A 26,200-nucleotide genomic window follows, 5' to 3' on the forward strand; every position below is an offset into this window, starting at 1 on the left:
CAAAAACATCATAAGCAATATTTGTTCATTCAACAATCTTTTTGTTTTGCACTCAAGAATAGTGTCATTTGGTCCAAAGAAGGGAACCTACATAAGTTTTTTCTTTTGCTTCACAATTTACTTTTTTCCTGCCAAGAAATGCAAAATGCACAAATACTTTAATTACATTCTGTTTTCATTATTTACCTGGAAAGTTCTGTTAACAGATTTAGACATGACAACATGTTTTTCTAAACTTAGTGAGGGAACTAATCATAGAGTAATCTAAATATAGACATTTTCATGAAAAAAAGAGGCAAGATATTGGCTGACCTGGATTCTAAAAAATGATTGTGAAGGGCTTTGAATGTTCACTTGTCACCCCTCTACATTCTAATCCTTGAAGATGTTTTTCCTAAAGGAGCTTCAAAGAGTAAATCTTCATCTCTCCTCACCTCCCTAGTCAATTGTCATTTTCCATTGTGCAATGGTAAAGACAGATCAAGGAAAAGACAGTTATAATTAAGTAAATGACTTTTCCTATTTCTGTAGCCTTTGATGATGCCAGAGAACATTTAAATCAATTTGAATTATCAATCTTACATCTCTGTAACACTGCAAACCAGATTTCCAGAGAAATGGTCCCTTACAGTAATACCTTTTGTGCAAAACAAAATGAAAGAAGAACTCCTGTTAAGAAACCGAAACACCATCAATTTTGATGATCTGTGCTGGTGGAAGGAAATAATGGTTCAAAAACTCAAGTCATCTATGTGGCTCTGGAATATATCACTGTGTGAGTCTTTGATAGACATGTGGCTGGTGTGTTGGAAAGTTTTGGTACCTCAAAATAGCACATGAAGCACACTGCTTGAGGATTCCTGACTGAAGACTAGCCTGGGAGTTGTCTGGGTTCCTCAAACTGATGTACTGTTCTTTCTGAAACCTCCATCTCCACGTTGGGGATGGACAGCACTGCTATCCAGATAGCTGCAAAGTATCTGTCTTAACTGAGCTATCTATATCTGTTTGCTTTTCTTGAGACAGCTTTTGCTTCCCTTAAGAGTAGCAGCAGTAGTTGAGGGCCGCCTGGCTGGCTTAGTCGGTTAAGCGTCTGACTTCAGCTCAGGTCACCATCTCGCGGTTCGTGAATTCGAGCCCCCATCAGGCTCTGTGCTGACAGCTCAGAGCCTGGAGCCTACTTCAGATTCTGTGTCTCCCTCTCTCTGCTCCTCCCCTGCTCATGCTCTGTCTCTCTCTGTCTCAAAAAGAAATAAACATTAAAAATTAAAAAAAAAAAGAGTAGCAGCAGTAGTTGATTTGATTAGCTAATCTCTTCCAACTTTCTGTGGGATTAAAGAGACAGTTAAAGTACTGATAAAAGATGTAAAAGAAGAAAGCAGGTAACCAAGACTGACAGATATTTCTGCAGATGATTAAGAGGTAATGACCTGGGAGTAATGTTCTTTGTTTAGACACATAGATCTTGTACCCAAGGAATTACTTGTATATACATTAAGGCTACTAAGTAAATGCTAATGTAATTTTGAGAACCCAGAGAGAAAAGGGTATTTTAATACTGGAAAGGACCTTCATCTGGTCCAAGAAACTAAGGACCAAGGAGACTCCATCGGTGTCTATGACAATCTCAGTACTTGAAACAAAAAATATACCCATAATGTATTCACCAGCTCTGAGACTTAGTTCAGTGGGTTGTAAAATAATGCTAAGGAAAATCTGCTCCTAGACTTATGCTCCAGGCAGGCTGGTTCTATAGAACTTTGCGCAGTTTGTAAATCACAGGCCACATCCTGAGTGTGAGTGCACACCATCATCCTTGCAAGAGGCTCATTTATACACAGGGGCTTTGGTATTCATTACATGGGAACGTGGGAGCTGGATCAGTGTAACTCCATCTGGAAAGACAATTCCTATGCCCTAGTGCCCTAAGATCTGTAAACAGAACTATTTTTTCAATAGTTATACTGTTTTTTTAAATAAAATTTATTGTCAGATTGGCTTCCATACAACACCCAGTGCTCATCCCGAGTGCCCTCCTCAATGCCCATCACCCACTTTCCCCTCTCCCCCACTCCCATAAACCCTCAGTTTTTTCTCTGTATTTAAGAGTCTCTTATGGTTTGCCTCCCTCCCTCTCTGTTTTTCAATAGTCATATTGTACCAAGGACAGTGTTTTCGCATTTCAAGCCCCTTTTAAATATATTCAGAGCCCAAATATAGGACTTCAGAAAAACTAGGTCGTAAAACCAGAAGCATGGAGACAACTGTGTCTAGAACAAGGGTACAATAGGAAAGAAACTGGGCACCTCCTAAGTGTGTATGAATATAGGAAACTGGGAAAATGTTATGTAATGAACACAAAATGAGAAGAAACAAATAAACTTTAAAGAGCTTGCAGCCTGATGTTTGTTGATGAAAGTTTCTAAGTAAAATCAATACTACTGTGAAGCCTTAAGTTTGAAGATTTCAATCTTTAACAGGTTTACCTGTTATTCTAACTGGCCCTTTTGGACCCATACAGTACTATGATAATGCACATCCATAAAAAAAGAATTGTGGGGATTATAAAAATCACGTTTCTTCTGAGTTGCCAAATGAGGACTACAATTCCAGTCAGTCCTGTTTACTGTTAAGGGTATTTCCCTGTATTCCCATTCTTTAAGAAATGGCAGTTTAGTCTGACTGGCTAATGGAAAATAGCCTGCCACCTTTACACTGAGCCACACTGCTGATGGGGTGAGTCCCAGGGAAGCAGGGAATTGGATGAATCAATGTCCAATTCTACTGGGCTGGACAAGAGAAAATTGACCGTATTTTTACAAATGCATTCCCATAGACCTACCTGAGGAAGGAAATCACAAGACAACCAGGTCTCAGTAACTACTCATTTCTTTTCACCATTGTGTTTAGCACTTACCTCTAATGGCTTTATATTCAGTCGTCCCCCTTCATCCAATGAGATGCGTCTTTCTTTCTTTCCCTTTCCTGCATCAGGTGTGTCCACTGAGTGACTCCTCCCACTTATTGCCATTCTTCTCAGTGCTTCAATGCTATGTCCAGTTCTAGTTAAACACTCCATCTGCAGTCTCTCAAGAGGTTGTGTTTTTATAGAAATGACTCCTAAGTGTTCTGCAACAATGTCTGGATCAATATTGATTGGTTGTTTCCCACGGTGAGGAATTATTTTAATTGGAAGTTCCTCTTTGCTTAAATCTTGACCTAATTCTTTTTGCTCTAGCTCAGGCCCTCTTTTAACACCATAGTCATGCACCTTTTCAACAATTCGACCAACATCCAAATCGCCAAAGAGATCAGCCTGTGAATCTTGTAGGCTAATTGTTTCTAATGGACAACTGGAAATTTTACTGATGATTAAAGAAGCTACCTGTTTAGAGAAGACATTGTTTGTACCTGTCATGTCATAATAAAGTTCTTCATGTGTTCCATATTGTTGTAGTACATGATTATAAATAGAATCGACCATCTGAGAAATAATTTCTATACTTTATGGATTTAAAAAGTTTTCTTCAGGATTAGTAGCTACAACACTAATATTATTTCTGGAAATTTCAGCTGTCACAGATTTTGTCAATTGAGATGCAATTTTATTTACCTCAGACTTTGATAATTCTTTAGCATTTTTGCCTGAGGCACTTGGCAACTTTATTAGTTTAGCCAAGAACAAGGCCAGGGTTTCCTCTAAAAACCTGGCATCTAACACAGTCTCTTTTTTGGTTGAAGGCTTTTTCCTTGACTTGAGGCCATCAATAATCTTAACCACTTTTTCCATAATTTTGACAGCTTCCAGAACCAACTCTGGACTTGATGTTTCTCCTTCTACTTGAGGATGAAATTCTGAATTGGAAATTTCCTTCACCATTAAAAATCCTATTATATCAGAGAGAACATTGCTCTTACCTATTAAATCTTTATACACTGAAATATGAGAGCCAGAGCGCCTTAAAACACTGTTATAGACAGAAGTAACCACTTTTTCAATAGTTGTACTATCTGCTAAAGATACAGTGGGTGATTCTTTGGCCTGTGGCACGATAATAATTTGACTTTTAGAGAGATGTTCTTGGAATGAGTTTAAGATTTTTGAGATTATTGTTTGCATTTCAGCATTTAGAGAATTGTTTTGTTTCTTATCCAGTTTTGGAAACATAGATAAAAGCTTTGACAAAAAAATTACAGCAACCTCTTCTATTATGTTAAAAGGCAGTTTGTAAGCCCATGATGGCTGAGGCTGGGGAACTTCAGTGGTTTGGATAACATCTTTAAGGATATTTTCAACAACATTGTCAACTTCTATACATTGATGTGGTGTTAGCTCTCCAGAAAAATAGTTCTGCAACTGGTTGCCAGCCACTTCCTGTATAACTAAATTAACTATGGTTTCTGAAAGGATTTTGCAACCACTGCTGACACAATTTTGTATGCTCTCTTGAGATCCAAACTGTGGCAATAGATTATTATAAATTGTCTGAACAACCAATTGAATAATTTCATCATCATTAGGATGTAAGGATTCTACACACTGTACAATCATATCTTCATCTTTGGAGATCTCTGCCATAATTGTACCTGCTAACTTCATTTGAAGGAAATCCAGTTCTGCGTACAAATTATCTTCAGATATTCCTGTTTTAGCATTGTATACTGTTGAGAAAATTTTTGATAGGAGAGAAGAAATTATACTTTCTAAAAATTTGCAAGGTAGCATTATGGTATATGGTGGTGATGTTTGACATTCTTTGCAGGCTGTTTGGACTACGTTATGGACCTTTATCATAACCTGCTTAGATTCTAGAGGCAAACATGCTGCAGCTGGAACCTCATCATAAAGTAGCAAGTTGAGCTGATGCTGCAAAATTTCTTCTATTACTGCATTAGCTAGCTTTCTTACTAAATTTTCACCATTGCTATTTATGTCCTTATAAATGGAGTCTTGAGATCTATATTCCTGCAAAATATTGCATATAGAGGAGTGAACAATCTTATTGACCAACATTTTATCACTTGATGGTATGTTAGCCATTGAAGGTGCCTCATCAGAAAAAGGTGTTTTAGTTTCAGGTGCCATTTTTTTCTGGGGAGGTGCTTTATCCACAGATGGCTCTTTTTGCCTGAGAGGTACATTGTGAACAGATGAAACTTTATCTGCAGATGGTAGGAACTGACCAACCTGACCTGGGCTTAATACTTTAATTTGAGCATCTGAAAACTCTTTTAACAGAGAATCAATGAGTTTCATAGCTGTGTCATAGACCTCAGCTTGATTTACATTATTGGTTACATTTTGACATGCAGCATCTGTACCCAGTGAGGAATTAAAAATCAATCTGTTAACTATTTCAGAGATAACATTTTCTAAAAAGTTAGCAGGAAAAAACCTGGGGTTATTTTCTGATGGACTGTCTGGTTTACTTTTAATCTCTTTATCTTTAGTTTTCTCATTCTCTTCCTCTTTTGCAGGAACATTCTCTTTAGCTGAATTTGTTAAGGCAGGCTGGGCAAAACTTTTGCCATCCTCTTGAGTTACATATGCTGCTTTATCATGTAGGGGGTTTGGGGATTTTCTTAGAACCCCTTTCTTTTTATTTGCCACACCTCCAACTAACCCTGATGCTAGGGTAGTTAATTCACCCTTCATAATGCTAGGTATAGTGGTACAGGTTGGCTCATGGATGCTGCCTATTTTCATAGATGTGTCCTCCTTTTTGAAATTCCCCTTTCCATGAAGTGCTCCTCTACCTATTTCCAAAGTGTCCATTACATCTTTCAGGCCTGAAGTCAGAGAAGTAAGTGTAGATAACTGTTTTAGTGAAGAAACTGGGTGGTTCTTCAAGCTTCTGTTTATTTTTGTAAAGTTATTATATGGTAGGTGTTGAACTCTTTGGATGATGTTATCCACATTTAGAAATGAAAAGAAGGTGGAAGACCAGTCTCCTGAAAAAAGGGGTTGAATCTTGAAAGCAGAGATTGCCTTTTTGGCTAAAGCAGCTATCATCTCTATAACAATGTTACTTCCATCATCTTTCTGAACATTGTTAGATCCATACATTTCCATCACCTCATTGTATACAGAATCAGATACTTTATTGACTGTCTCTTTATCTATTGGTGGAAAAGAAAACATTTCTCCAGCATTTGCTAGGACTTTAATCTTACTTTTCTGAAATTCCCCAATCAGGGCATTTGCAAATTTTATAGCCATGCCCATGAGGTCTTCTTCTGATATCTCTTTGTCCTTAGGGTTTTCAGCAATACTTGGGAGAGTATAAAATTTGTGAACAAGGTCAATTATGACATCTTCCAAAAATGTAGCAGAATACACAGAAGTCTGTGGGAAGGACTGTTTGTTTACTTTATCAAGTTCTAAGAGTTCAATGATGTGGTCATTTTTGGGTAAGTCATAGGGAGGTGATTCTTCATCATGTAAAAATGGCTGCAGATGGTGGTCCACAATTTCTTTCATAATAAAACCAGCTATTCTCTTGAGGAATGAGTCTCCCTTTTTGCATGTATTGCTCTGTGTTTCATCTTCTAATTTAATTTTTTTCATAATATTATTACATATGGAGTCAATAAAGTTCTCAGTTGCCCCTAACTGCATACTTTCCACATGCTCCTCTGCTGTGGCAAGTCTAATTTCATGTTCAGAAATTTCTGTTATAATTTCATCAGTCAGTTTTGAAGCTGCATTCACAAACTCATAATCTGGTGGCACCTCTTTCTCATTTAGTTCAGTTTCACTCTCAAATGAAGGGAATATATGTGCTAGAAGCTTGTAAATAATATCTTCTAAAAGGGAGCATGGAAATACAGTCATACATGATGGCACAACATGGCTATCATTGTTGATGGTGTCAAGCACATTTCTGATGATGTTCTCATCTTGGAGGGAGGAATAGGAATAAGCTGCTAATTCTCCCAAAACTAATGACTCCACTTGATAATCATAAATTTCTTCTAGTAGCAAATAACCTATTTTTTCCCCAAAACTAACAGCATCACTTTGTATAGCTCTATAAATATGATCAGAGATTTATAATCATCTAATATTTTTTTGTAAATTAGGCTGACAGTTTTTTTTAACCATTTCTTTATATCCTTCTGAAAAATACAGTTTTTCATCCAAGTGATCTGCAACTAAAATTTCTGACATGGTGAATTCCAGCACAATTGATTTTACTAATGTTGTAACAATGTTAGTTATGTTGGCTTTTGCTTTACATGGGTTCTCAGCAGCCAAGACATTATGTGAGAATACATAGAGGATTCTGCATAAAAGCTCAGAAATTACATCCTCTAAAAAGACAGCTGAATTCACAATAAACAATAATTCTCTTTGTTCAGGATCTGTTGCTCTCTGTTGATAAGTTTGACCCACTGTACCTGAAGGACAAGTTTTATCTCCAGATAAAAATGACTCAAAATGATGGTTAAATATTTCTTTTATTATATAACTTGCTATTTTTGTAATAGGTATATTATTCATGCCTTCTTTATCTTTTGTAAGAGATTGGTATAGACTTGAATGAGAAATATCAGTGTAAATGGCCTCAACCATAGCCTGGATGTCTTTCTTTGAAGTCACATTTTGTTTTTCATTTCCATGTTTAATAATGCATATTGCATGTTTAGAAATTATTGACATAGTTTCACCAATCAGCCTCACAAATGCATTGCTGAAGTCTGACTGCAAAAAATCCGGGTCTTCTGCACTGCAGTTCAATGGATTTATCTGAGATAAAACCTGAGTGACTATTTTTTCCAAATGTGTATGTGATAATACAGTGGTATATGTTGTAGAGGTCTGTCTTCGGGGTCTTGATTTACTAATAGCATAATGAACTCTCTTTATCAAAACATCAGCATTGAGTCTTGAATATGATTTAAAAGGCAGCTTTGCTATAAAATCTGGATGAATTTGGAAATCAAAAACTTCAGCCAGTATAATTTTAGTTACCCTTTCAGCCAATGTTTTTGTATCCTCAAGAAAGCCTTTATCAGGTCCCAGTTCATATTCTTGTAAAACTTTGCTATACGCTGTGTCAATAACTTTGATCACTATGTCTCTGTGTACTGGTGGCAAACACAGTTGTTCCTTTGCATTTTCTAGGATGCTAACTTGAGCTTTTGAGAATTCTTCCGTTATCAAATATATGAGTTTTTCAGCTGTTGCCAACAGTTCTTTTCCTGAATCTCTTATTGAGTTTGTTTGCACAATACCTAACACCCTGTGGAATATTTTGCTTAAAACCCCAGTGATTACATCTTCCAAAAAGGCTGAGGAGTAAACACCAACAAAAACATGCTGCTTTCTCATATCATCAAAATGTGTATATGATGGAGGAAGTAATGACTTTTCATACACAAATGGATGGAGATGCTGCTGACAGATATTTTTAATGATAAAACCTGCTAATCTGTCAATAAGAACATTGTTACTGTTTGTGATATCATGCTCAACTGCTTCTTTAGACCCAGAATTTTGCAAGATATTTCTTAATACAGAATCAGCAAGATGTTGAGCATCATCCTCTGAATAAGTAGATTCGGTTTCTTCATCTTTTGAAAATCGAATTTCATGTTGGGAAATTTTCATCCTAATATCACTGATTAGCTTTGAAGAGATTTCACTGCAATTAATTCCTAATCTACCTTTTGGAGTTTCACTGCATGGAACCATGTTAGATGTAGAAGGAAAGATTCTAGATAACAGTACTCTAATTATGGCTTCTAAAAATGTGTATGGCAGCAAGGTGTTAGATGGAGATAGATGCTGGCTTGACTTGGTAGTTTCACTGCTGTCACTAAAGATGTTCTGAATAATGTTTGTTCTCTGCTGTTAAAGTAGCATAGGAAGAAGCTGACAAATCCCCAGAAAACAGTGAGTGAAAAAGATAATCAGAAATAGCATCCACAATTAAATTGGCAACATTTTCTGCAAAAATATCACTGCTTTTGAGTTCTTCATTGTCAACCTCAGGGGCTAGCCCATGCTGTTTCAGAACATCCTCATAAACTGAATTGATGAGTTTATCCACAGTGTCTATATCTACAGTGGGGAAAGACTGTTTTTGGTCATCACGAAGAATGCAGATTTTAGCTTGGTTAAAATGGTTATTTATTGAGTTTACTACTTTTTGGGTCATTTTATCCAGTTCATATTCAGTGTTATATTTTGGATTAAAGACCTTTGATAATAGTCCGGCAACAATATCTTCTACAAATGCATTAGGATAAAAGTCCATACCTAGTGATGGCTTCAGAGGTCTATGTGACTCTGTGACCTCAATGAGAACCCCTTTAACCATATTTGATATTTCATCCAATGGAGTCATTGAACAAGGTAAGCTCTCTCCACACAAAAAGGGTTGAAGATGATTGTCAATAATCTCTTGAATAATGAGACTGGCCATTCGGTCAAGCATAACTGGGCTTTGGCTTACTATATTTTTCTGTATTGACACAAGAGAGTCAGATATTTGTAAAACATTATTATAAACAGACTCCACCATATTTTGAAGGTTTTTTCTGTATATAGATGTTGACAATCATATTTAGTGAGCCAAATCTTATGCTTTGAAATGGCTAACAAAACCTTATTTATTATACAGGTGGGCATCTCATTAAAACCTGAAGTCATTAAATACTTCTTTCCAAAGCAAGAAGCCTTGCAGGGTGGAGAAATGAGCTGAAATAATAGCTTTCTGATGACATCTTCTAAAAATGAGTGTGATAATATGGTAGTATAGCCCGCTGAATGTTGACCTTGGTAATTAAGTTCTCTCAGGTTGTTTTGAAGTTTCTGCAATATATTTTCAGCTTTAAGAGGGTAATATGAATTAAGCATGATCTTTCCTACAAAGCACAATGGGAGCTGGTAGTCTACACTCTTTTTCAATATGCCATTAGTTATCTGTTCTGCTATTGAGGTGGTAGCATGTGTCAGATGATGGCCACTGGTAACTTGTAATGCATATTCCCATGAAACATCATTATTAACTGAGTCAACAATCTTTCTAACAGTTTCTTTATTGATTGATGGAAAATATATCCTTTCTTCAACATCCTGTAAAACAGTGATTCGAGCATTGTTAAATTCATTCACTACAGAGTTGACATCTAATATATTTATCTCATTGAGCTGAGTTTCAGTGATGTTTACATTTTTGCCCTGCAATGAGGTAGAGAGATTAAGGAAAATGTCTGCAAACCCCTGTGTACATGCATTCTGGATGTTTCATGTTAAGAATGGCTGTTGCATTCAATTCTTTTTTTACCTGGTCTTTGAAGAGGAGGTAGAGGAGGGAATTTTCCTGAAAATTGCTTACAAAATTGGACTTGTGTTTTGGAATGTATCACCCTGGGATTATTCAGTGGTTCTGTCAAAGGCTTGCTGTCATAACTCACGAATCTTACAGAGTGTTTACCCAGTCTTGATTCTTTTAATTCTGGCCTTTTTCCTTTGGGGAAGCTAGGGAGTCTTTCTCTAGTACTATACGTTAAATTCTTGCTTGTAAAAAGTGGACTTCTGGGAGGTTGATGTATACCACATGACAGTTTTTCTATTAAGGATTTTACCAAGGTATGGGAAGTAATACTAAGCATAGATTCTTGATTTATTTCTGCCAGATCTTCCAAAAGGTCTGACATGTCATATTCTTCAAATGGTGAACCAGAGTCCATAGTTTCCCTGCAATAATCCTCTACATTTTGTAGTATGTTGAACAGTTGACCTTCTACTGAAATTTCATCAGAAGGAGGGCTATCTGTAAGGAAGTTGTTGGCTGTACATTCTTCCAAAAGTATTCTAATAAGTTTCTCACATACAACATTCAGAAGAAAAGCTGATTTGGGGGAGAGTCCTGGGTTATTTCTAGGTATTCTAAGGCTTTGCTGATTATTTGAAGATAGGAACATTTTTCTTGGTATTTTATTGGAATTCATGTCCCAATTTGGGCATTCATCTGGCAAAAACAAATTGAAAACAATATTGAAAATTTTATTGACTACCTCCTTGGATCCATGAGTTTTTAGGCTACCAGCCAGAGTGCCTAACTTACATGCCAGTGAGTTTAGTTTATTTTTCTGTGCTAGCTGATTAATTTGTTGAGTAGGAGCTGACTCCCAACCTCTGGGGCCTGTCTGTATTTTCATAGTTTTGGTTTTGTTGCAAATGGGCAAACTATGGCTTTTAAGCATGGAGAGTGGCTTGTTTCTTCCTCTGCTGCCATGCTGATGCTTTATTCCTATTTCTTTGGACAGAACTATGGATCACTCCTATTAAGAGATCCTGAAAGAGATCACCGAAGTCAGCCGCAGCTACTCTTGGGCAGTAAATATATTTTGTTTTCACAGAAACCACTTGTGTAATGTCTTCCTTTAAAATGTCACTATTAATAAGGATTTGAATAATTATTTCAGAAATGTTTAAAGCAAGTCCTCTGACAGAAATTGACCAACTTGCAAACACTTGTGAATGAACTAGAATAACCTTACTAAATGCTGCATCTTGGTTTTCCAGTGATTTCTGCTTTGTTTCACCATCTTCAGTACAGTCATAAATGCTTGAAATTATATAGGAAATAACCAGTTCAGTGAGATGTTCACAAAATTGATAAAGTGAAGAATCATAGTTAATGTATTTTAGAGGCTGCTTTGATTCATATTTTTTCCTTAACGGTGTGGAAACAATAGATACTTTTTCATCAAGAGGACCTTAAAATAGAAAACATTACTATTTTTAACATGCATTAAGGGAAAATGTTGAGCATTCAAAATACTAACAATATTTTATACACGAATTTTACCTTGGGGGTACCTCACTCAAGAAATAGAAAAACCTAGTCAAGGAAGGAACTGAGTTTTATTCAAATCTCTATTTCCCACATGTGGGACTTTACTTCCACCAGGAAGTTAAGAAAATGGCCAAACAGAATTCAGATCTGTAAGTGTTTGTTTCTTTCTTGTATAAACATATTTCTAGCTTTTGGAAATCTTGGGGCAGAGAAATGATTTTCAACTTTAGGTGCAATGCCCTAGAGTGATTCCAGTGATAACTAGAGACCTCATATTATTCTTGAAAACATTTTCAGCTGTTTAGCTAATTATCCAGTTTGGGACTCTATAGTATACAGTAAATTGAACTGAATGAAACTGCTGATATTTGACAGTTTTTGACACACAAAAATGGCTATTTTATACGGTTCAACCCAAAAATATGCATGTAAGCATTCATAAAAAGGGAGTGCATATATCCTATTTGTAAGCATGGGTTTAGAGTATTGTACTTAAAAAAGAGCTTAAGTAAGAACAGTGGCACATGAACAGAACAAGTTTGATGCCACTGTTCTTGTAAACTCTATCATCAATAATTGCAAAGACTAACTGTATATATCAAAAATAAGTTGGATCATTACAGTCTATGTATGGAAAGTCTGACTATAATTTAAGAAATCATTCTTTTAAAAAAACACATAAAAAGAAAAACCCTCTTTGAACTTATGTTTGGGAATTTGCCTTTAGAGCAACTGTATATCCCAAGAAAGACAACTGGTTTCATCGTGTCCTAGTGATACCTCATGCCCAACAAAATATATCACTTTAAATTATGCCCATTTAGTTTCATCTGTTGATAGTGAAAACTGCACAACACTCCTCCAAATAAAAATTATGTAAATGTATCAACATTTTTTTTCCTTTTAGCATACTGACCAGTTGAAAAACACACAATCAGCCACCTCAAATCCAAAATTACTTTCAGAGAAGCAACGGATGCAGCTTCTTGGATGTGAGAAGTGAAACAAAACTCATGGATTTTTTTTTCTAAAATGATGCCAATTCTTTATAAGTCATTCCTCACTCACCTCTGGCTTCAAAGTTCTTGAAATGTGTGACCACAGCTGTAGTAACATATCTTGCTACTAAATGGATTTCCTGTGGTCCCAGTTCTTGATCTGCAAAAGCAATGACTTCAGCCTCTTCAAGAGGTGCTATTTTTTCTAATATTTGGTACTTATCTTTCCATTTTTCCAGTAAAGTGAAATTGTCTACACTTGCTATAAGGCTTCTGTTTTCTTCTTTGGTTTTAGAGCTGATTCTTTTTTCCCATATTTTAAGCAGGCTTTTATTATCCTTTTGTTCTTCAGACATTAGAGACAAAGGCTTTTCCTTTGATACAAAAAATGGCTTCATTGTTTCTATACTTTCATTAGTTTGTGGGGTTTGACTTGAGAGGCCATAACTCAACAGCATCGTATTGACAATATTTTCTTCAGCTACACATATTTTGGGTGGAGAAATGGTTGTCTGTTTTTGGTTTAGCTTAACAACTGGTTTTGGGAACTCACAGTGATGAACTCTTTGATTTTCACCTTCTTCCATTTCTATGAAGGATGTGGAGTGCTCTGGTGCTGCTTGCACAGAGTCACCAGATTTCTGAGATGGTTTTTGTAAGATGCTACCTTCTGGGAGAGAGCTGTTTCCTTTCGTGGCTTGATCAAAATGGCTGAGGCCTTGGCCTTCACTTCTAGAATATAATGGCTTAAGTTCTGATTCAAGCCCTTACAATGGCTTTCTGGATTTAGGTGTATCACCTGCAGAGTATCTGACATATGAAGATAGATTTGAGGAAATCTTATCCTTTACTTTTCTATCTTCCTCTGAATAAAAATACAAGCCAGGGATTTGTGGAAGATCATCCCCACAGCTAACTCCCTTTGACTTTGAAGTGAACATTCCCATCCCAGTTACAAACCTGTGCCAATTGGCAGTGTTGGCATTTTCAGCTAATTGGAGATTTTCCTTTGGATGGCTTTTTATCATAGATTCATAGAAATGAGTACACTGGTCCATCAGTGTGCTGATAATCTGACTTGAAGATGGTTCCATTTGGCATTTTTCTTTGTCTAGCTTGTTCTTAATTATACCAAGCATGTTATTGACAGTATTAGCAGTATAAGTAAGCAGCTCTGAATGGAATGAGTGAAGCTGTCGAAGGGTCGTCTTCATGTTCTCCTGGGAGATCATACTACTTGATTTAGATTCATCAGGAAACATATTAAGTTGTTGTAACTTGGGCAATATCGTTTTCATTAATGGCTTCTGTTGGACAGCAAAAAAGTTTTCAATAGGTATTTTCACAATTTCAGAAAAAGCATATGTAGAGATATGTTTAAACTGTAGGTCTGCAAATGATTCTAAGGTGTTCAGAACCCCTTCCATGATCTCTTGAGCAATTTGGTGGCTAGAACCCCCAAATATTTTGTCTTTCAACTTTGTGTTATATGTTGGTACACTGTTGAGAATGTTTGTTGTTAAGGAGCCACCTTGATTTCTAGTAGTAGTTTCTTTCTTGCTTTCTAGCATCTCTTCACCGTCTGTTATGAACATCTGAGTCATGAAGTACACCTCTAATTTTTCAAATAGCTTTTTAACAATTTCCTGACCAAATATGTTAATTTGTACTTGGGAACCCGCAGTTCTAAAGGCAGCTTTTTTAAAGTTGTACCTGCTTTCACAAGCATCAAGAGATGACAAATTTAAAAGTGAAACAGATTGTTCTAATTCTTTTGTTTTCATTGAAATTTCATTCAAAACAGTCTCAGCTATCATCAATAGCTTATATTTTTCATTTTCTATGTCATTTGATTCTGTTTGCCATTTATCAAGCATTTGTTTAAAAATATCTTCTTTAGGAAAGACTTTCTCTAGCTGCGAAGAAACATTCTCCAAAGACAAATGGGCTTCTGGATTTGCAAGAGAGATTGCCCTAAAATTCGTCTGTGAAAGTTTGAGATCATGTGAGTAGGAGCCTTTTGTTTGGCTGGCCAACTTGTTGTTCTTTGTAGCATATAATCCTTGCAAAACTGCATTAACTATTTTGCTTGCTGTCAAGATTTGATCAGAAGTTAAAGTGTTTATATTTACCATTAGTCTATTTTGCCTCATCTTTTGAAATTCACTTACAATCGTTTCCAGAATATTGCTTACTATATCCTTGGCATACATTTTTAGTTCTGCAGTGGGGAGTTTTTTTCTCACTAAGGAGTTTTTAGCATCCCCTGTTGATAGCAGGTATGGCAGACCAATGCCAGTATTGGACTGACTGCCTCTTAAAGTCTTCTCTCTAGGACTTAACTTGGTCTTGTTTTTGGCTTTAGCACCACTAGGTTCTAGGTGTGGTTTTGTTACAAATTTAGGCAAAGAGAGAACTTCTGATTTTGCTTTAAAGTGTGTTTTAAAACTCGCATTAGGGCTGCCTTTGGAACTAGCTTTAGAACTGCATGGCCTCAGAGATTGCATTTCATCAGATTGATCTTTAGGGGACAAATTCTCTTCTAGGTTTTGTAAAACAAAATTTGTGATCTTTTTGAGAACCTTTTGGGCCAATTCTTCACCCACTTGCAATGGAGAAGTTTGCAGTAAGGTGTTTTCCAAAGAAGTCATGCTTCTAATGCCTGTAGAAGGGCAAACTTGCAGTATCACATGTTCAGGGGGAACACTTCTTTCTGTTTCAAGTCTTGAAAGTATGATGGATTCACCAGTAATTCATCACTGCCAGATGCTTCCAGTTCTCCCCTGACCTTATTGTTTTCATATAAGGATGTCATAACTATTGAGAACATTTTTCCAAAAACACTTTCTACTATGTCATTTGCAATACTGCTTATATATGACTGCAAGGGTTTTTTGTGTGCTGCTATTGATGTTTTAATTTTAGAATCAGATGTAAAGTGGGAGAGTTCATTACATGGAGGGCAATGGCCTATGTCTTCCATTACCCTCTGATATACCTTCTTTAAAATTTCATTAATTGCATTTAACAAAGCAGTTTTTTCCTGTCTAGATTCTCCATTTTTAAATATCTCTTCCAAAACCCTTCTCAGGTTTTCTGCTTCTGATAGAGTTTGGTTTTGATGTGGGTATTTTGAAAAAAGAGATAGTTCAGTGTTGTCTTCCATCTTTCTTTGACCAGGCAATATTTCATTTTGTACAGCTAGTTGTGTAAATAGATTAGGGTTCTGCTGTGAGTAAAGCCTATTTGCCTTTAAAGATATTTTATCATGTAAACTATTGAAGATGTTGTTGACAGTTTCACTCACAATTATGGTTTCTTGGAATGAGGTATTGTTTGGATATGAATACATCTTTTAGATTTCTAAATCTATGTCATTTTTTATAAGCATCAAAATGGTACTTGCAATTATGTCGGCATATTCCCTAAGACTACCTTGTGATATATGAATTGGAGGTCTATGTTTTTCCCTATATTTAGCAAATGTGTAATCTGTGACATCTTGACCAAGAATGGTTATGGCTGTTGAGATTTTTGGGATACTCACATCTGATGGCATTTGGTTTGCTTCAAGAAATAGACTGTCGTTTTGTTTATAATTTGTAAGTTCTGGGAAAACATATGGTTTTTCTCTAGTCTGACTATCAAGAGTAAGTAGAAAATCTATTCTTTCTGTGGCAAAAGATTTTAATCTATTCAAAATGGTCTTAGTAATGAAGTGAGCATTTTCTTCACATGGGTCAGAAGCATATTTCTTGGCATCTTGTTTTTTAAGTACAGTTGTCTGATTGTCATCAGAGTAGACTGATTTCAGCTGTACATCTCTTCCCTTTCTTGCAAATGGATGTATCTCCCTTTTCCCTTCATTCACTGGGTCCATAACAGGAGATTGTTGATGCTCTGATTTGGGACATACACCAGAAAACATCAGGGGCAATTTTGGAGAAATAGAATCCTTTGCATTTACACCAAGCATGATAGCAGAAGTGAGACTTTGAAGAACAATATTCACCATATCACTGGAAATCATAGCGACACAAGACTTAGGAACTAAAAGCATTGGAACAGCCTTATTTGCACACTTGGCGTTTGTTTCAGAGTTTGCTTCTAAATGTTTCTCACTTGTATTACATTTATTAAGAGTGGATTCAGCAAGTAGGACATTATTCTCATCTAGTGTTTTCTCGCAAATGTCACTTAAGATACCCTCAATGGTATCTAGTATTTGAAGTTGAAGTTTTTTTCGATAATTGCTTTTATTGAACAGCCTTTCAACAATATCTTCTGGCCAACTTAGATCAATTGCTCTGTCAAATGTGTTTTTTTCATATTTACCTTTAGTAGACATAATACTTAACACTGTGTTGACAGTCTGACTTGGGTTCCTGTCAGAAACCGCAATATTATGAGCTAAGAATGGATTTTCCATTTCTTTATCTAACTTCTGTTTGATTCCTTGTAAAATTAGTCTAGCCACTTCTGTTGCATATCTATTTAATTTACAGGCAGTCGGGTGACATATTGAGGTGGTCTCTCCAGACTTGTTATGATCCACTGAGCAACAGGAACATTCATCATCAGAATATGAATCTTTGGTTGATAGCCATGGTTGGCTTAAAGCAGTCTCATCATGCTGTAGAGGCAAAGCTATTGGAACTGTGAGATTGATATGAGGACAAAAGAGAGCTTTTACTTTGGAAGTAGCAAACATTTCTAGATTTGTTAATACTGACTGTATAATATCTTCAACTACATTCATTTTGGTTATTTTACCACTACTGAGTGTGGACTGAAATGTACCTGGATTTCTGTCCAGTGTGGTAGAATGAACAGAGGCCTTTTCCCCACTGTAATGTTCAGGAAAAGAGATATTTGCCAAGCAGGTGATAGTGTTTTATCTATTTTCATTTGCATTTCTATCTGTCATGGCTGCAGAATAAAGTTTTTTAAGTATGGTTCTAACAATATTACCTACAACAACAGTTACATCTGCTTCAGACACTAAAAGATCCATTCTTTTATCCACAGACTGAATTGATTTTTGAGCAAATGGCTTACTGCCAGCATGAGGAATGTCCCATAAATGAGACTGGGAGAGAGTAAGCACATTTAATTGATCAATTAAGTGATTCTGAAAAATTTCATTCAAAATATTTCTTATAATGGGCACAACTGGGGACTTTCCTGGCTCTTTGAGTTCTACTTCAATTTTTTTAAATGTTCTTTCTAGGTACCATTGCTTAAGAGATTCTGATTTAGTTTCTTCTGATGGTCTTTCTTCTCCAGCACTTTCTTTCTCTGTATCTGCAAGATCTTCTAGATAAGATTCTGGGTCAGCTCCTCCAGGAAGAAAATTTCCATAGGTTGGCCTGTATCTGTAATTTTCAATGCCTTGCTCTTCTGGTTCAGTTTCATTAAACTTATGTGGATGCCCTGCATCTAAAATTAAATTGACTAGATTCTTAAGCATTTCTTTCTCCTGTAGTGGTTTGGTCATACCTGTTTCAAAATTTGGCAAGCTCACATTTAATTCCGTTTGCATAGCCTTCAAAATAGTACTTGATACTTTCTTTGCATGCACATATAAAGCAGACTGCAATTGTCTTTCATGTGTGTTTGTACAAATGTTGATACTTTCACTTTCCCAGTACCTCTTGTTGCTCTTTTTATTTCCACTGATTGTAGCGCCCAGAATTTCTAAATTTCTATTGGCAAACCCTTTCAATTTAGCAAAAACCATTTCAAAGATCTCTGAAGCCATGACTTCCAGTTTATCTTGATGCTTTACTTTTGTGGTCTGTGTTTTGTGGGCAGTTGTATTTTCCTTGTTGTTAGTCACCTCTTTGCTACCTGGCTGGATCATACTGGACACCATGCTGGAGATTATGTCAAAGCATCTGCTCATTTCCTCAATAAGCAAAGAAAATGATAGGCTGTCAGTATCAATATACTCTGAGGTAGCTTTAAATTCTGAATTTGTGAAACTGTGATCCATTTCAATACTACATAATTTTCTAATGATATCTTCTAGAATTGTATGAGAAATGAGCTGAATATTAGACTGCAGTGCAGTGGTTGTCCTCAAATTCTCATTGATCCACTCTCTATTTTGTTCATCAGATGGGGGAGAACATGGATGGTCTCTTTTGAGCTCATGTAACATGTCATATAAGGTATCCCCGATTCTATCTAACACTTGCAATCTGGTACATTTGTCAACTTCTTCTTGCATACAAGGACAATGACATTGCTGATCAATGTCAGCAGTTTCATGTGAGATTTTAGACCTTAGCTTATCTGAAGGGAGCATAACATTGCTTTTACCTGTATTTCCACTTAACAACTCACAAATACAAGTTGCTAATGAATTTATCATAATGTCAGTATTTAGCCTTGTGACAACGGAGTCTAATTTCTTTTCATAGTCAGCAAAAACTCCTGTATCTATAAAGTCCTTGGGAGAGCCACTCTTCCCAAGATTTAGATTTTTCTTATTATATTTCAGTTCTTTCTGTATCACATCCAAAACAATTTTTACCACTTTAGTTGTGTAAGTACCAAGGTGAGATTGAAATGGTTTCCTGTCAGGTGCAGGCTTTGAATGATCAGCATGGCTTTCTAGTTTAAAGCAGTTTTGCAATTTTGGACACATAAATGATTTTAGCTTCTTAAAAATTGTATAGATGATCTTATCACTAATGTGAACTATAGGTTCAGGTGTTGATTCACTTTCTTCAGGTTCTAACCAGGGATCTCTTGTAGGGTCTATGCCAAGTAAAGATAAAAATTTCATCTTCCCTTTACTCTCAAACCATATTTCTTTTTTAATTTTTTTTTTTTTTTTTCAACATTTATTTATTTTTTGGGACAGAGAGAGACAGAGCATGAATGGGGGAGGGGCAGAGAGAGAGGGAGACACAGAATCGGAAACAGGCTCCAGGCTCTGAGCCATCAGCCCAGAGCCCGACGCGGGGCTCGAACTCACGGACCGCGAGATCGTGACCTGGCTGAAGTCGGACGCCCAACCGACCGCGCCACCCAGGCGCCCCTCTCAAACCATATTTCTAATGGCTCTTTATTTGGTATGTCAGCATTATCTAGAGAATTTTCATGTACTGATGAGTAATGGCTGATAATGTGACTACAAGCTATGTAAAGTATTTTTAATACAGCATCTACAATTTCTTGAGATACTCTTTGGATTTCTGACACAGAGAACATCTGGTTCATCCAGTCTTGAAAGGACCGATCTTGTGGGCTTCCTGAGGTAAGAAGTGAAGCTTCCTTATCATTTTTATAATCTAGGTGACCAGAGGGCCCAGAAGATATGTCTTTGAGCATCTCTGCTAAAATACTTGTAATTATATTTTCTGAGGCTTTTTGTGTTTGATGCCTTACATGTTGGCCGAGAAGCAAAAGGTCATTATTCAAACATGGATTATCATTAAAAACGTCCCTATTATCAAAAACTGGAAGGTCAGTCTTTAATCCCCAGTCGGGAAATGCTACTTTGCTTTGAGGAGCAGACTTTGTAGGTAAGTTCATATTTCTTTTGTACTTTAAATCAGGATTTTCCCTTGTTAACCAGTGATCAGGAAGCTGTTCTTGTAATTTTGCTTTTTCACCTTTGATAGATGAAATCAGCACATTTTCCACAATCTTATCTATTTCTTTATCTTCATCTTCAGAATAAAGAACCATGCCAAGAACATTAATAGGTGGAAACAAGCATCCATATCTAGGATCATTAGTTACTCTAGTGCTGGTGAGTCTGTGCTCTTCTTCAGTACCAGAAGGACTACTTAGTTTGGGGTGTCTTCTCTTTTGGAAAACTGTTTTTGGTGGTTTCTGATGTAGCTGAGCCAAGATATCATCAAGTAGCTGAAGGATGATCATTGTTTCTTTAGTTGCAATGAGCCTTTCATTATTAAGTCCAATTCGTATATAATTTAATATAGTACTGATTGCTTCCTGTATATAACCAACCAGAGAGGACTGGGAAAAAATATTTGACACTATATTTTGTATTTCTTCTTGGCCAATCAAATTGGCTGCATCAGGTTCAGCACTGGATTTCCTTTTACTGGTTCTTTGAAGGGACACATATATTGGATCTTCCCTGTGTTGTTGATAAGCCAATTCAGTTGTGATTTCAAGATGAGCAAGTTCATTTTGCTTAGAAGATGCAAGAGCCCTCAGCTTTTCTAAAATCACATGAACCATATCCTCTGCAATATCACTCATGTTCTCCACAGTATAAGGCAGTGAAGCTTTTGAAGTTTTTTCTTCTGGAGAAATGCAATGTTCTCCACTGGTTGGTAAGTCTGATTTAAAGTGAACTGACAAATTTTCTTGTGCAAATACTTCAATACATTTTTTCTCAACTGCAGACTGTAACTTCTCAAGCACGCTTTCCATAATTTCAGCAGCTGCTGAGGAGATATTGGCATTGGAGAGTAAGTCTCCTTTGTCAGTGTCAGTTTGGTCAACCAGAGCTTTTCCTGTAACAGAAGAAAGAATGGGGATGGTTTGGGTTAATTCAGACACCATTTCATGAAATGTATTTTCTAAAATCAGCTCAGTTTCCTCTTTTAGATGATATTTAAAGTTATCAAAAACATTCTTTAACTCCTACATCTCCTTTACAACTTTTGCTTTTTCATCAGTAGACAGTGGGTGTTCTGAGCCATCTTTAGATTCCTTTGTGCCTGTTTCAATCAGTGCAGAAAGGTGACTATCATATTTGTAGGTCTTAATCTTGGGGGATTCAGTGGTCTCATTATTTTTAGGTCCAGAGGTTTTACGTTGTCTTTTCCTGTGATGAGTTTTTCCCATAACTATTCTTTCTTTGTGGGCAGAAGATGGTCTTACAGGTGCTGCTGGTTGCTGTAGTGACCTGTCAGCTGTGTCTGTACAGACCTCTGCCTGAAATGCCTTACTTAGTTCAGATAGAAGCATTTCACTGCATGTGCTACATGCACAACTTGCACTATTTGAAGAGAGGGTAGAGTCATCAGACGATGGGTATGTAGTATTTTGCAACCTTTCTTCATATTTTGTGATGGCTGGGTATAATATACTGGTCACTGCAGCCACAACCCAGGTCATTATATTATGAATTATATTGTTCAGTTCTTCTGAAGTTACCTGGAAAGGAGGTAAGCAGGACACAAGGGAAATCATATATGAATTTCTTTTAGGGACAGGAGCTACCTTTAATTCCTTGTATCAAAGGATGCATAGCTAGAATCCAGCAATGGTGTATAGAATGAACACAGCAAAGCATCTATTTAGAATATATAATTTCAAGTTGGTTTATTCTCTGTGGCTGCGATCTATTCTTTGAATAAGATTCCCTTTGATTCAAAATCACTTGGAACTTTGATTTTAAGCATTTATTGCTGAGCATAAATGGCTTCCTGGTTAAAAAAAAATAGCCAAGTGGCTGGGACAGATGGCCTTAACAGATATATTCAAAACATTTCATCCTAAAGCAGCAGAATACACATTCTTCTCAAGTGCACATGGGACATTCTCCAGAATAGATGACATACTGGGTCACAAATCAGCCCTCAACAGATACAAAAAGAGGAAGTTCATACCATGCATATTTTGAGATCATAATGCTATGAAACTTCAAATCAACCACAAGAAAAAAATTGGAAAGCCCTCAAAATACATGGAGGCTAAAAAACATCCTACTAAAGAATGAATGGGTGGGGCATCTGGGTGGCTCAGTCAGGTGGGAGTCTGACTTCAGCTCAGGTTGTAATCTTGCAGTTCGTGAGTTCTAACCCTGCATTGGGCTCTGTGCTGACAGTCAGAACCTGAATCCTGGTTCAGATTCTGTGTCCCCCTCTCTCTGCACCTAACCCACTCACACTCTGTTTCTATCTCTCTCAAAAATAAATAAACATAAAAAAATTAAGAATGAATGGGTTAACCAGGAAATTAAAGAAGAAATAAAAAATACGTGTAATGAAATGAAAATGAAAATACAACAGTCCGAATCCTTTGGGATAGAGCAAAGGCAGTCGTCCTAAGAGGAAAGTACATTGCAATTCAGGCCTATCTCAAGAAGCAAAAAAGGTCCCAAATATACAACCTAACCTTACATCTAAAGGAGCTACAAATGGAGCAGGAAAATAAAGCCTAAAGCTAGCAGAAGAAGGGAGATAATAAAGATTAGAGTAGAAATAAATGACATAGGCGGGGTACATGCATGGCTCAGTCAGTTGAGTGTCTGACTTTGGCTCAGGTCATGATCTTGGTTCATGAGCCCAAGCCCTGCATTGGGCTTTGTGCTGACAGCTCAGAGCCTGGAGCCTACTTTATATTCTGTGTCTCCCTCTCTCTCTGCCCCTCCCCCACTCATGCTCTGTCTCTCACTCTCTCTCTCAAAAATAAAAAAAACATTGAAAAATTTTTGAAAAAAAAATGACATAGGAAAAAACCCCCAGTAGAACAGATCAATGAAACTAAAAGCTGGTTTTTTGAAAGAATAAACAAAATTGATAAACCCCTAGCCAGACTTATCAAAAAGGAAAGAGAGAGAACCCAAATAGATAAATCATGAATTAAAGAGGAGAGATCACAAGCAAATACACAGAAATAAAAACAATAATAAGAGAATACTATGACAAATTATATGCCAACATATTGGGCTATCTTGAAGAAATGGACAAATTCCTAGAAACTCACACACTACCAAAACTGAAACAGGAAGAAATAGAAAATTTGAACAGGCCCATAACTGGCATAGAAATCGAATCAGTTATCAAAAATCTCCCAACAAATAAGAGGCCTTGTATTTCCTCCCAACAAACAAGGGGAATTCTACCAGACAATTAAAGAAGAGTTAATACCTATTCTTCTCAAAACTGTTCCAAAAAACAGAAATGTAAGGAAAGCTTCTAAACTCATCCTATGAGGCCACATTACCTTGATTCTAAAACCAGACAAAGACCCCACCTAAAAGGAGAATTACAGGCCAATATCCCTAATGAACCTGGATGCAAAAATTCTTAACAAGATACTAGCAAATTCAATAGTACATTAAAAGGATTATTCATCATGATCAAGTGGGCTTTATTCCTGGGCTGCAGGGCTGGTCCAATATTTGCAAATCAATCAATGTGATAAACCACATTAATAGAAGAAAGGATAAGAACCATATGATCCTTTTCATAAATGCAGAAAAAGCATTTGAAAAAAATACAGCATCCTTTCTTGATAAATACCCTCAAGAACGTAGGGATAGAAGTAACATACCTTAATATTATAAAAGCCATATATGAAAGACCCATAGCTAATATCATCCTCAATGGGGAAAAACAGAGCTTTTCCCCTAAGGTCAGGAACACGACAGGAATGTTCACTATCACCACTGTTGTTCCACATAGTACTGGACGTCCTAGCCTCAGCAATCAGACAATAAAAAGAAATATAAGGCATACAAACTGGCAAAGAAGAAGTCAAACTTTCAAACTTTCACTTTTCACAGATGACATGATGCTCTACATGGAAAACCTGAAAGACTCCACCAAAATACTTCTAGAAGTGATATGTGAATTCAGTCGCAGGATATAAAATCAATGTACAGAAATTGGTTGCATTTCTATACACCAATAATGAAGCAGCTGAAAGAGAAATCAAGGAATCTGTTCCATTTACAATTGCATGAAAACCCATAAGATACCTAGGAATAAACCTAAGCAAAGATGTAAAAGATTTGTATGTTGAAAACTACAGAAAGCTTATGAAAGAAATTGAAGAAGACACAAAGAAATGGAAAAATATTCCATGCTCATGGATTAGAACAAATGTTGTTAAAATGTCTATACTACTCAAAGCAATCTACACATTTAATGCAATCCCTATCAAAATAACACCAGCATTCTTCACAAAGCTAGAACAAACAATCCTAAAATTTGTATGGAACCAGAAAAGACCCGGAATAGCCAAAGTAACGTTGACAAAGAAAACCAAAGCTAGAGGCATCACAATTCCAGACTTCAAGCTGTATTATAAAGCTGTAGTCATCAAGACAGTATGGTACTGGCACAAAAACAGACACACAGATCAATGGAACAGAATAAAGAACCCAGAAATAGACCCACAATTGTATGGCCAACTAATCTTCAACAAAACAGAAAAGAGTATCCAATGGAAAAAAGTCTCTTCAGAAAATGGTGCTGGGAAAGCTGGACAGCGACACGCAGAAAAATGAACCTGGACCACTTTCTTACACCATACACAAAAATAAACTCAAAATGGAAAAAGGCCTAAATGTAAGACAGGAAGCCATCAAAATCCTAGAGGAGAAAACAGACAGCAACCTCTTTGATTTTGGCCACAGCAACATCTTACTAGACATGTCTGTGGAGGCAAGGGAAATAAAAGAAAAAATGAACTATTGGAACCTCATCAAGATTACAAGCTTCTGCACAGTGAAGGAAACAATCAACAAAACTAAAAGGCAACTTATAGAATGGGAAAAGACATTTGCAAATGACATATCAGAGAAAGGGTTAGTATCCAAAATCTATAAAGAACTTATCAAACTCAACACCCAAAAACACAAATAATCCAGTGAAGAAATGGGCAGAAGCTATGAATAGACACTCTTCCAAAGAAGACATCCAGATGGCTGAGATACATGAAAATATGCTCAACATAACTCATCATCAGAGAAATACAAATCAAAATGACAATGAGATACCACCTCACACCTGTCAGAATGGCTAACATTAACAACTCAGGCAACAACAGCTGTTGGCAAGGATGTGGAGAAAGGGGAACCCTTTTGCACTGCTGGTGGGAATGCAAACTGGTGTAGCCACTCTGGAAAACAGTAGGGATATTCCTCAAAGAATTAAAAATACAGGTACAACACAGCAGTTGCACTACTAGGTATTTATCTAAAGTATACAAAAATGCTGATTCGAAGGGGCACAAGCACCCCAATGTTTATAGCAGTGCTATTAACAATAACCAAATTATGGAAAGAACCCAAATGTCTATTGAATGATGAATGGATAAAGAAGATGTGGTATATATATACAATGGAATTCTACTTGGTGATCAAAAAGAATGAAATCTTGAGATTTGCAACAACATGGATGGAACTAGAGTGTATTATTATTATTTCATTTTATTTTATTTTTACTACTATTTTTTTAATTTTATTTTTTATTTTTAAAAATTTACACCCAAATTAGTTAGCATATAGAGCAACAATGATTTCAGGAGTAGATTCCTTAGTGCCCCTTACCCATTTAGCCCAACCCCCCTCCCACAATCCCTCCTGTAACCCTCAGTTTGTTCTCCATGTTTATGAGTTGGAACTAGAGTGTATTATGCTAAGTGAAATAAGTCAGTCAGAAAAAG

General features: G+C 36.5%; 1 protein-coding gene across 1 annotated transcript in view; it reads right to left on the minus strand.

Annotated features, from left to right (window-relative positions):
* The window catches only part of LOC125157061 (fibrous sheath-interacting protein 2-like), a 77,548-nt gene that overhangs the window by 14,240 nt on the left and 37,108 nt on the right, over positions 1 to 26,200 (minus strand). The window contains 11 exon segments of the mRNA XM_047843291.1: positions 2,918 to 7,041; positions 7,044 to 7,098; positions 7,100 to 8,845; positions 8,847 to 9,547; positions 9,550 to 10,226; positions 10,228 to 10,298; positions 10,300 to 11,283; positions 11,285 to 11,733; positions 12,882 to 15,521; positions 15,524 to 19,630; positions 19,858 to 21,958. Of these exon segments, the coding sequence (XP_047699247.1) occupies positions 2,918 to 7,041; positions 7,044 to 7,098; positions 7,100 to 8,845; positions 8,847 to 9,547; positions 9,550 to 10,226; positions 10,228 to 10,298; positions 10,300 to 11,283; positions 11,285 to 11,733; positions 12,882 to 15,521; positions 15,524 to 19,630; positions 19,858 to 21,958 (17,655 nt within the window).

Source organism: Prionailurus viverrinus, chromosome X, assembly GCF_022837055.1.
Source record: "Prionailurus viverrinus isolate Anna chromosome X, UM_Priviv_1.0, whole genome shotgun sequence".
Lineage (NCBI taxonomy): Eukaryota > Metazoa > Chordata > Mammalia > Carnivora > Felidae > Prionailurus > Prionailurus viverrinus.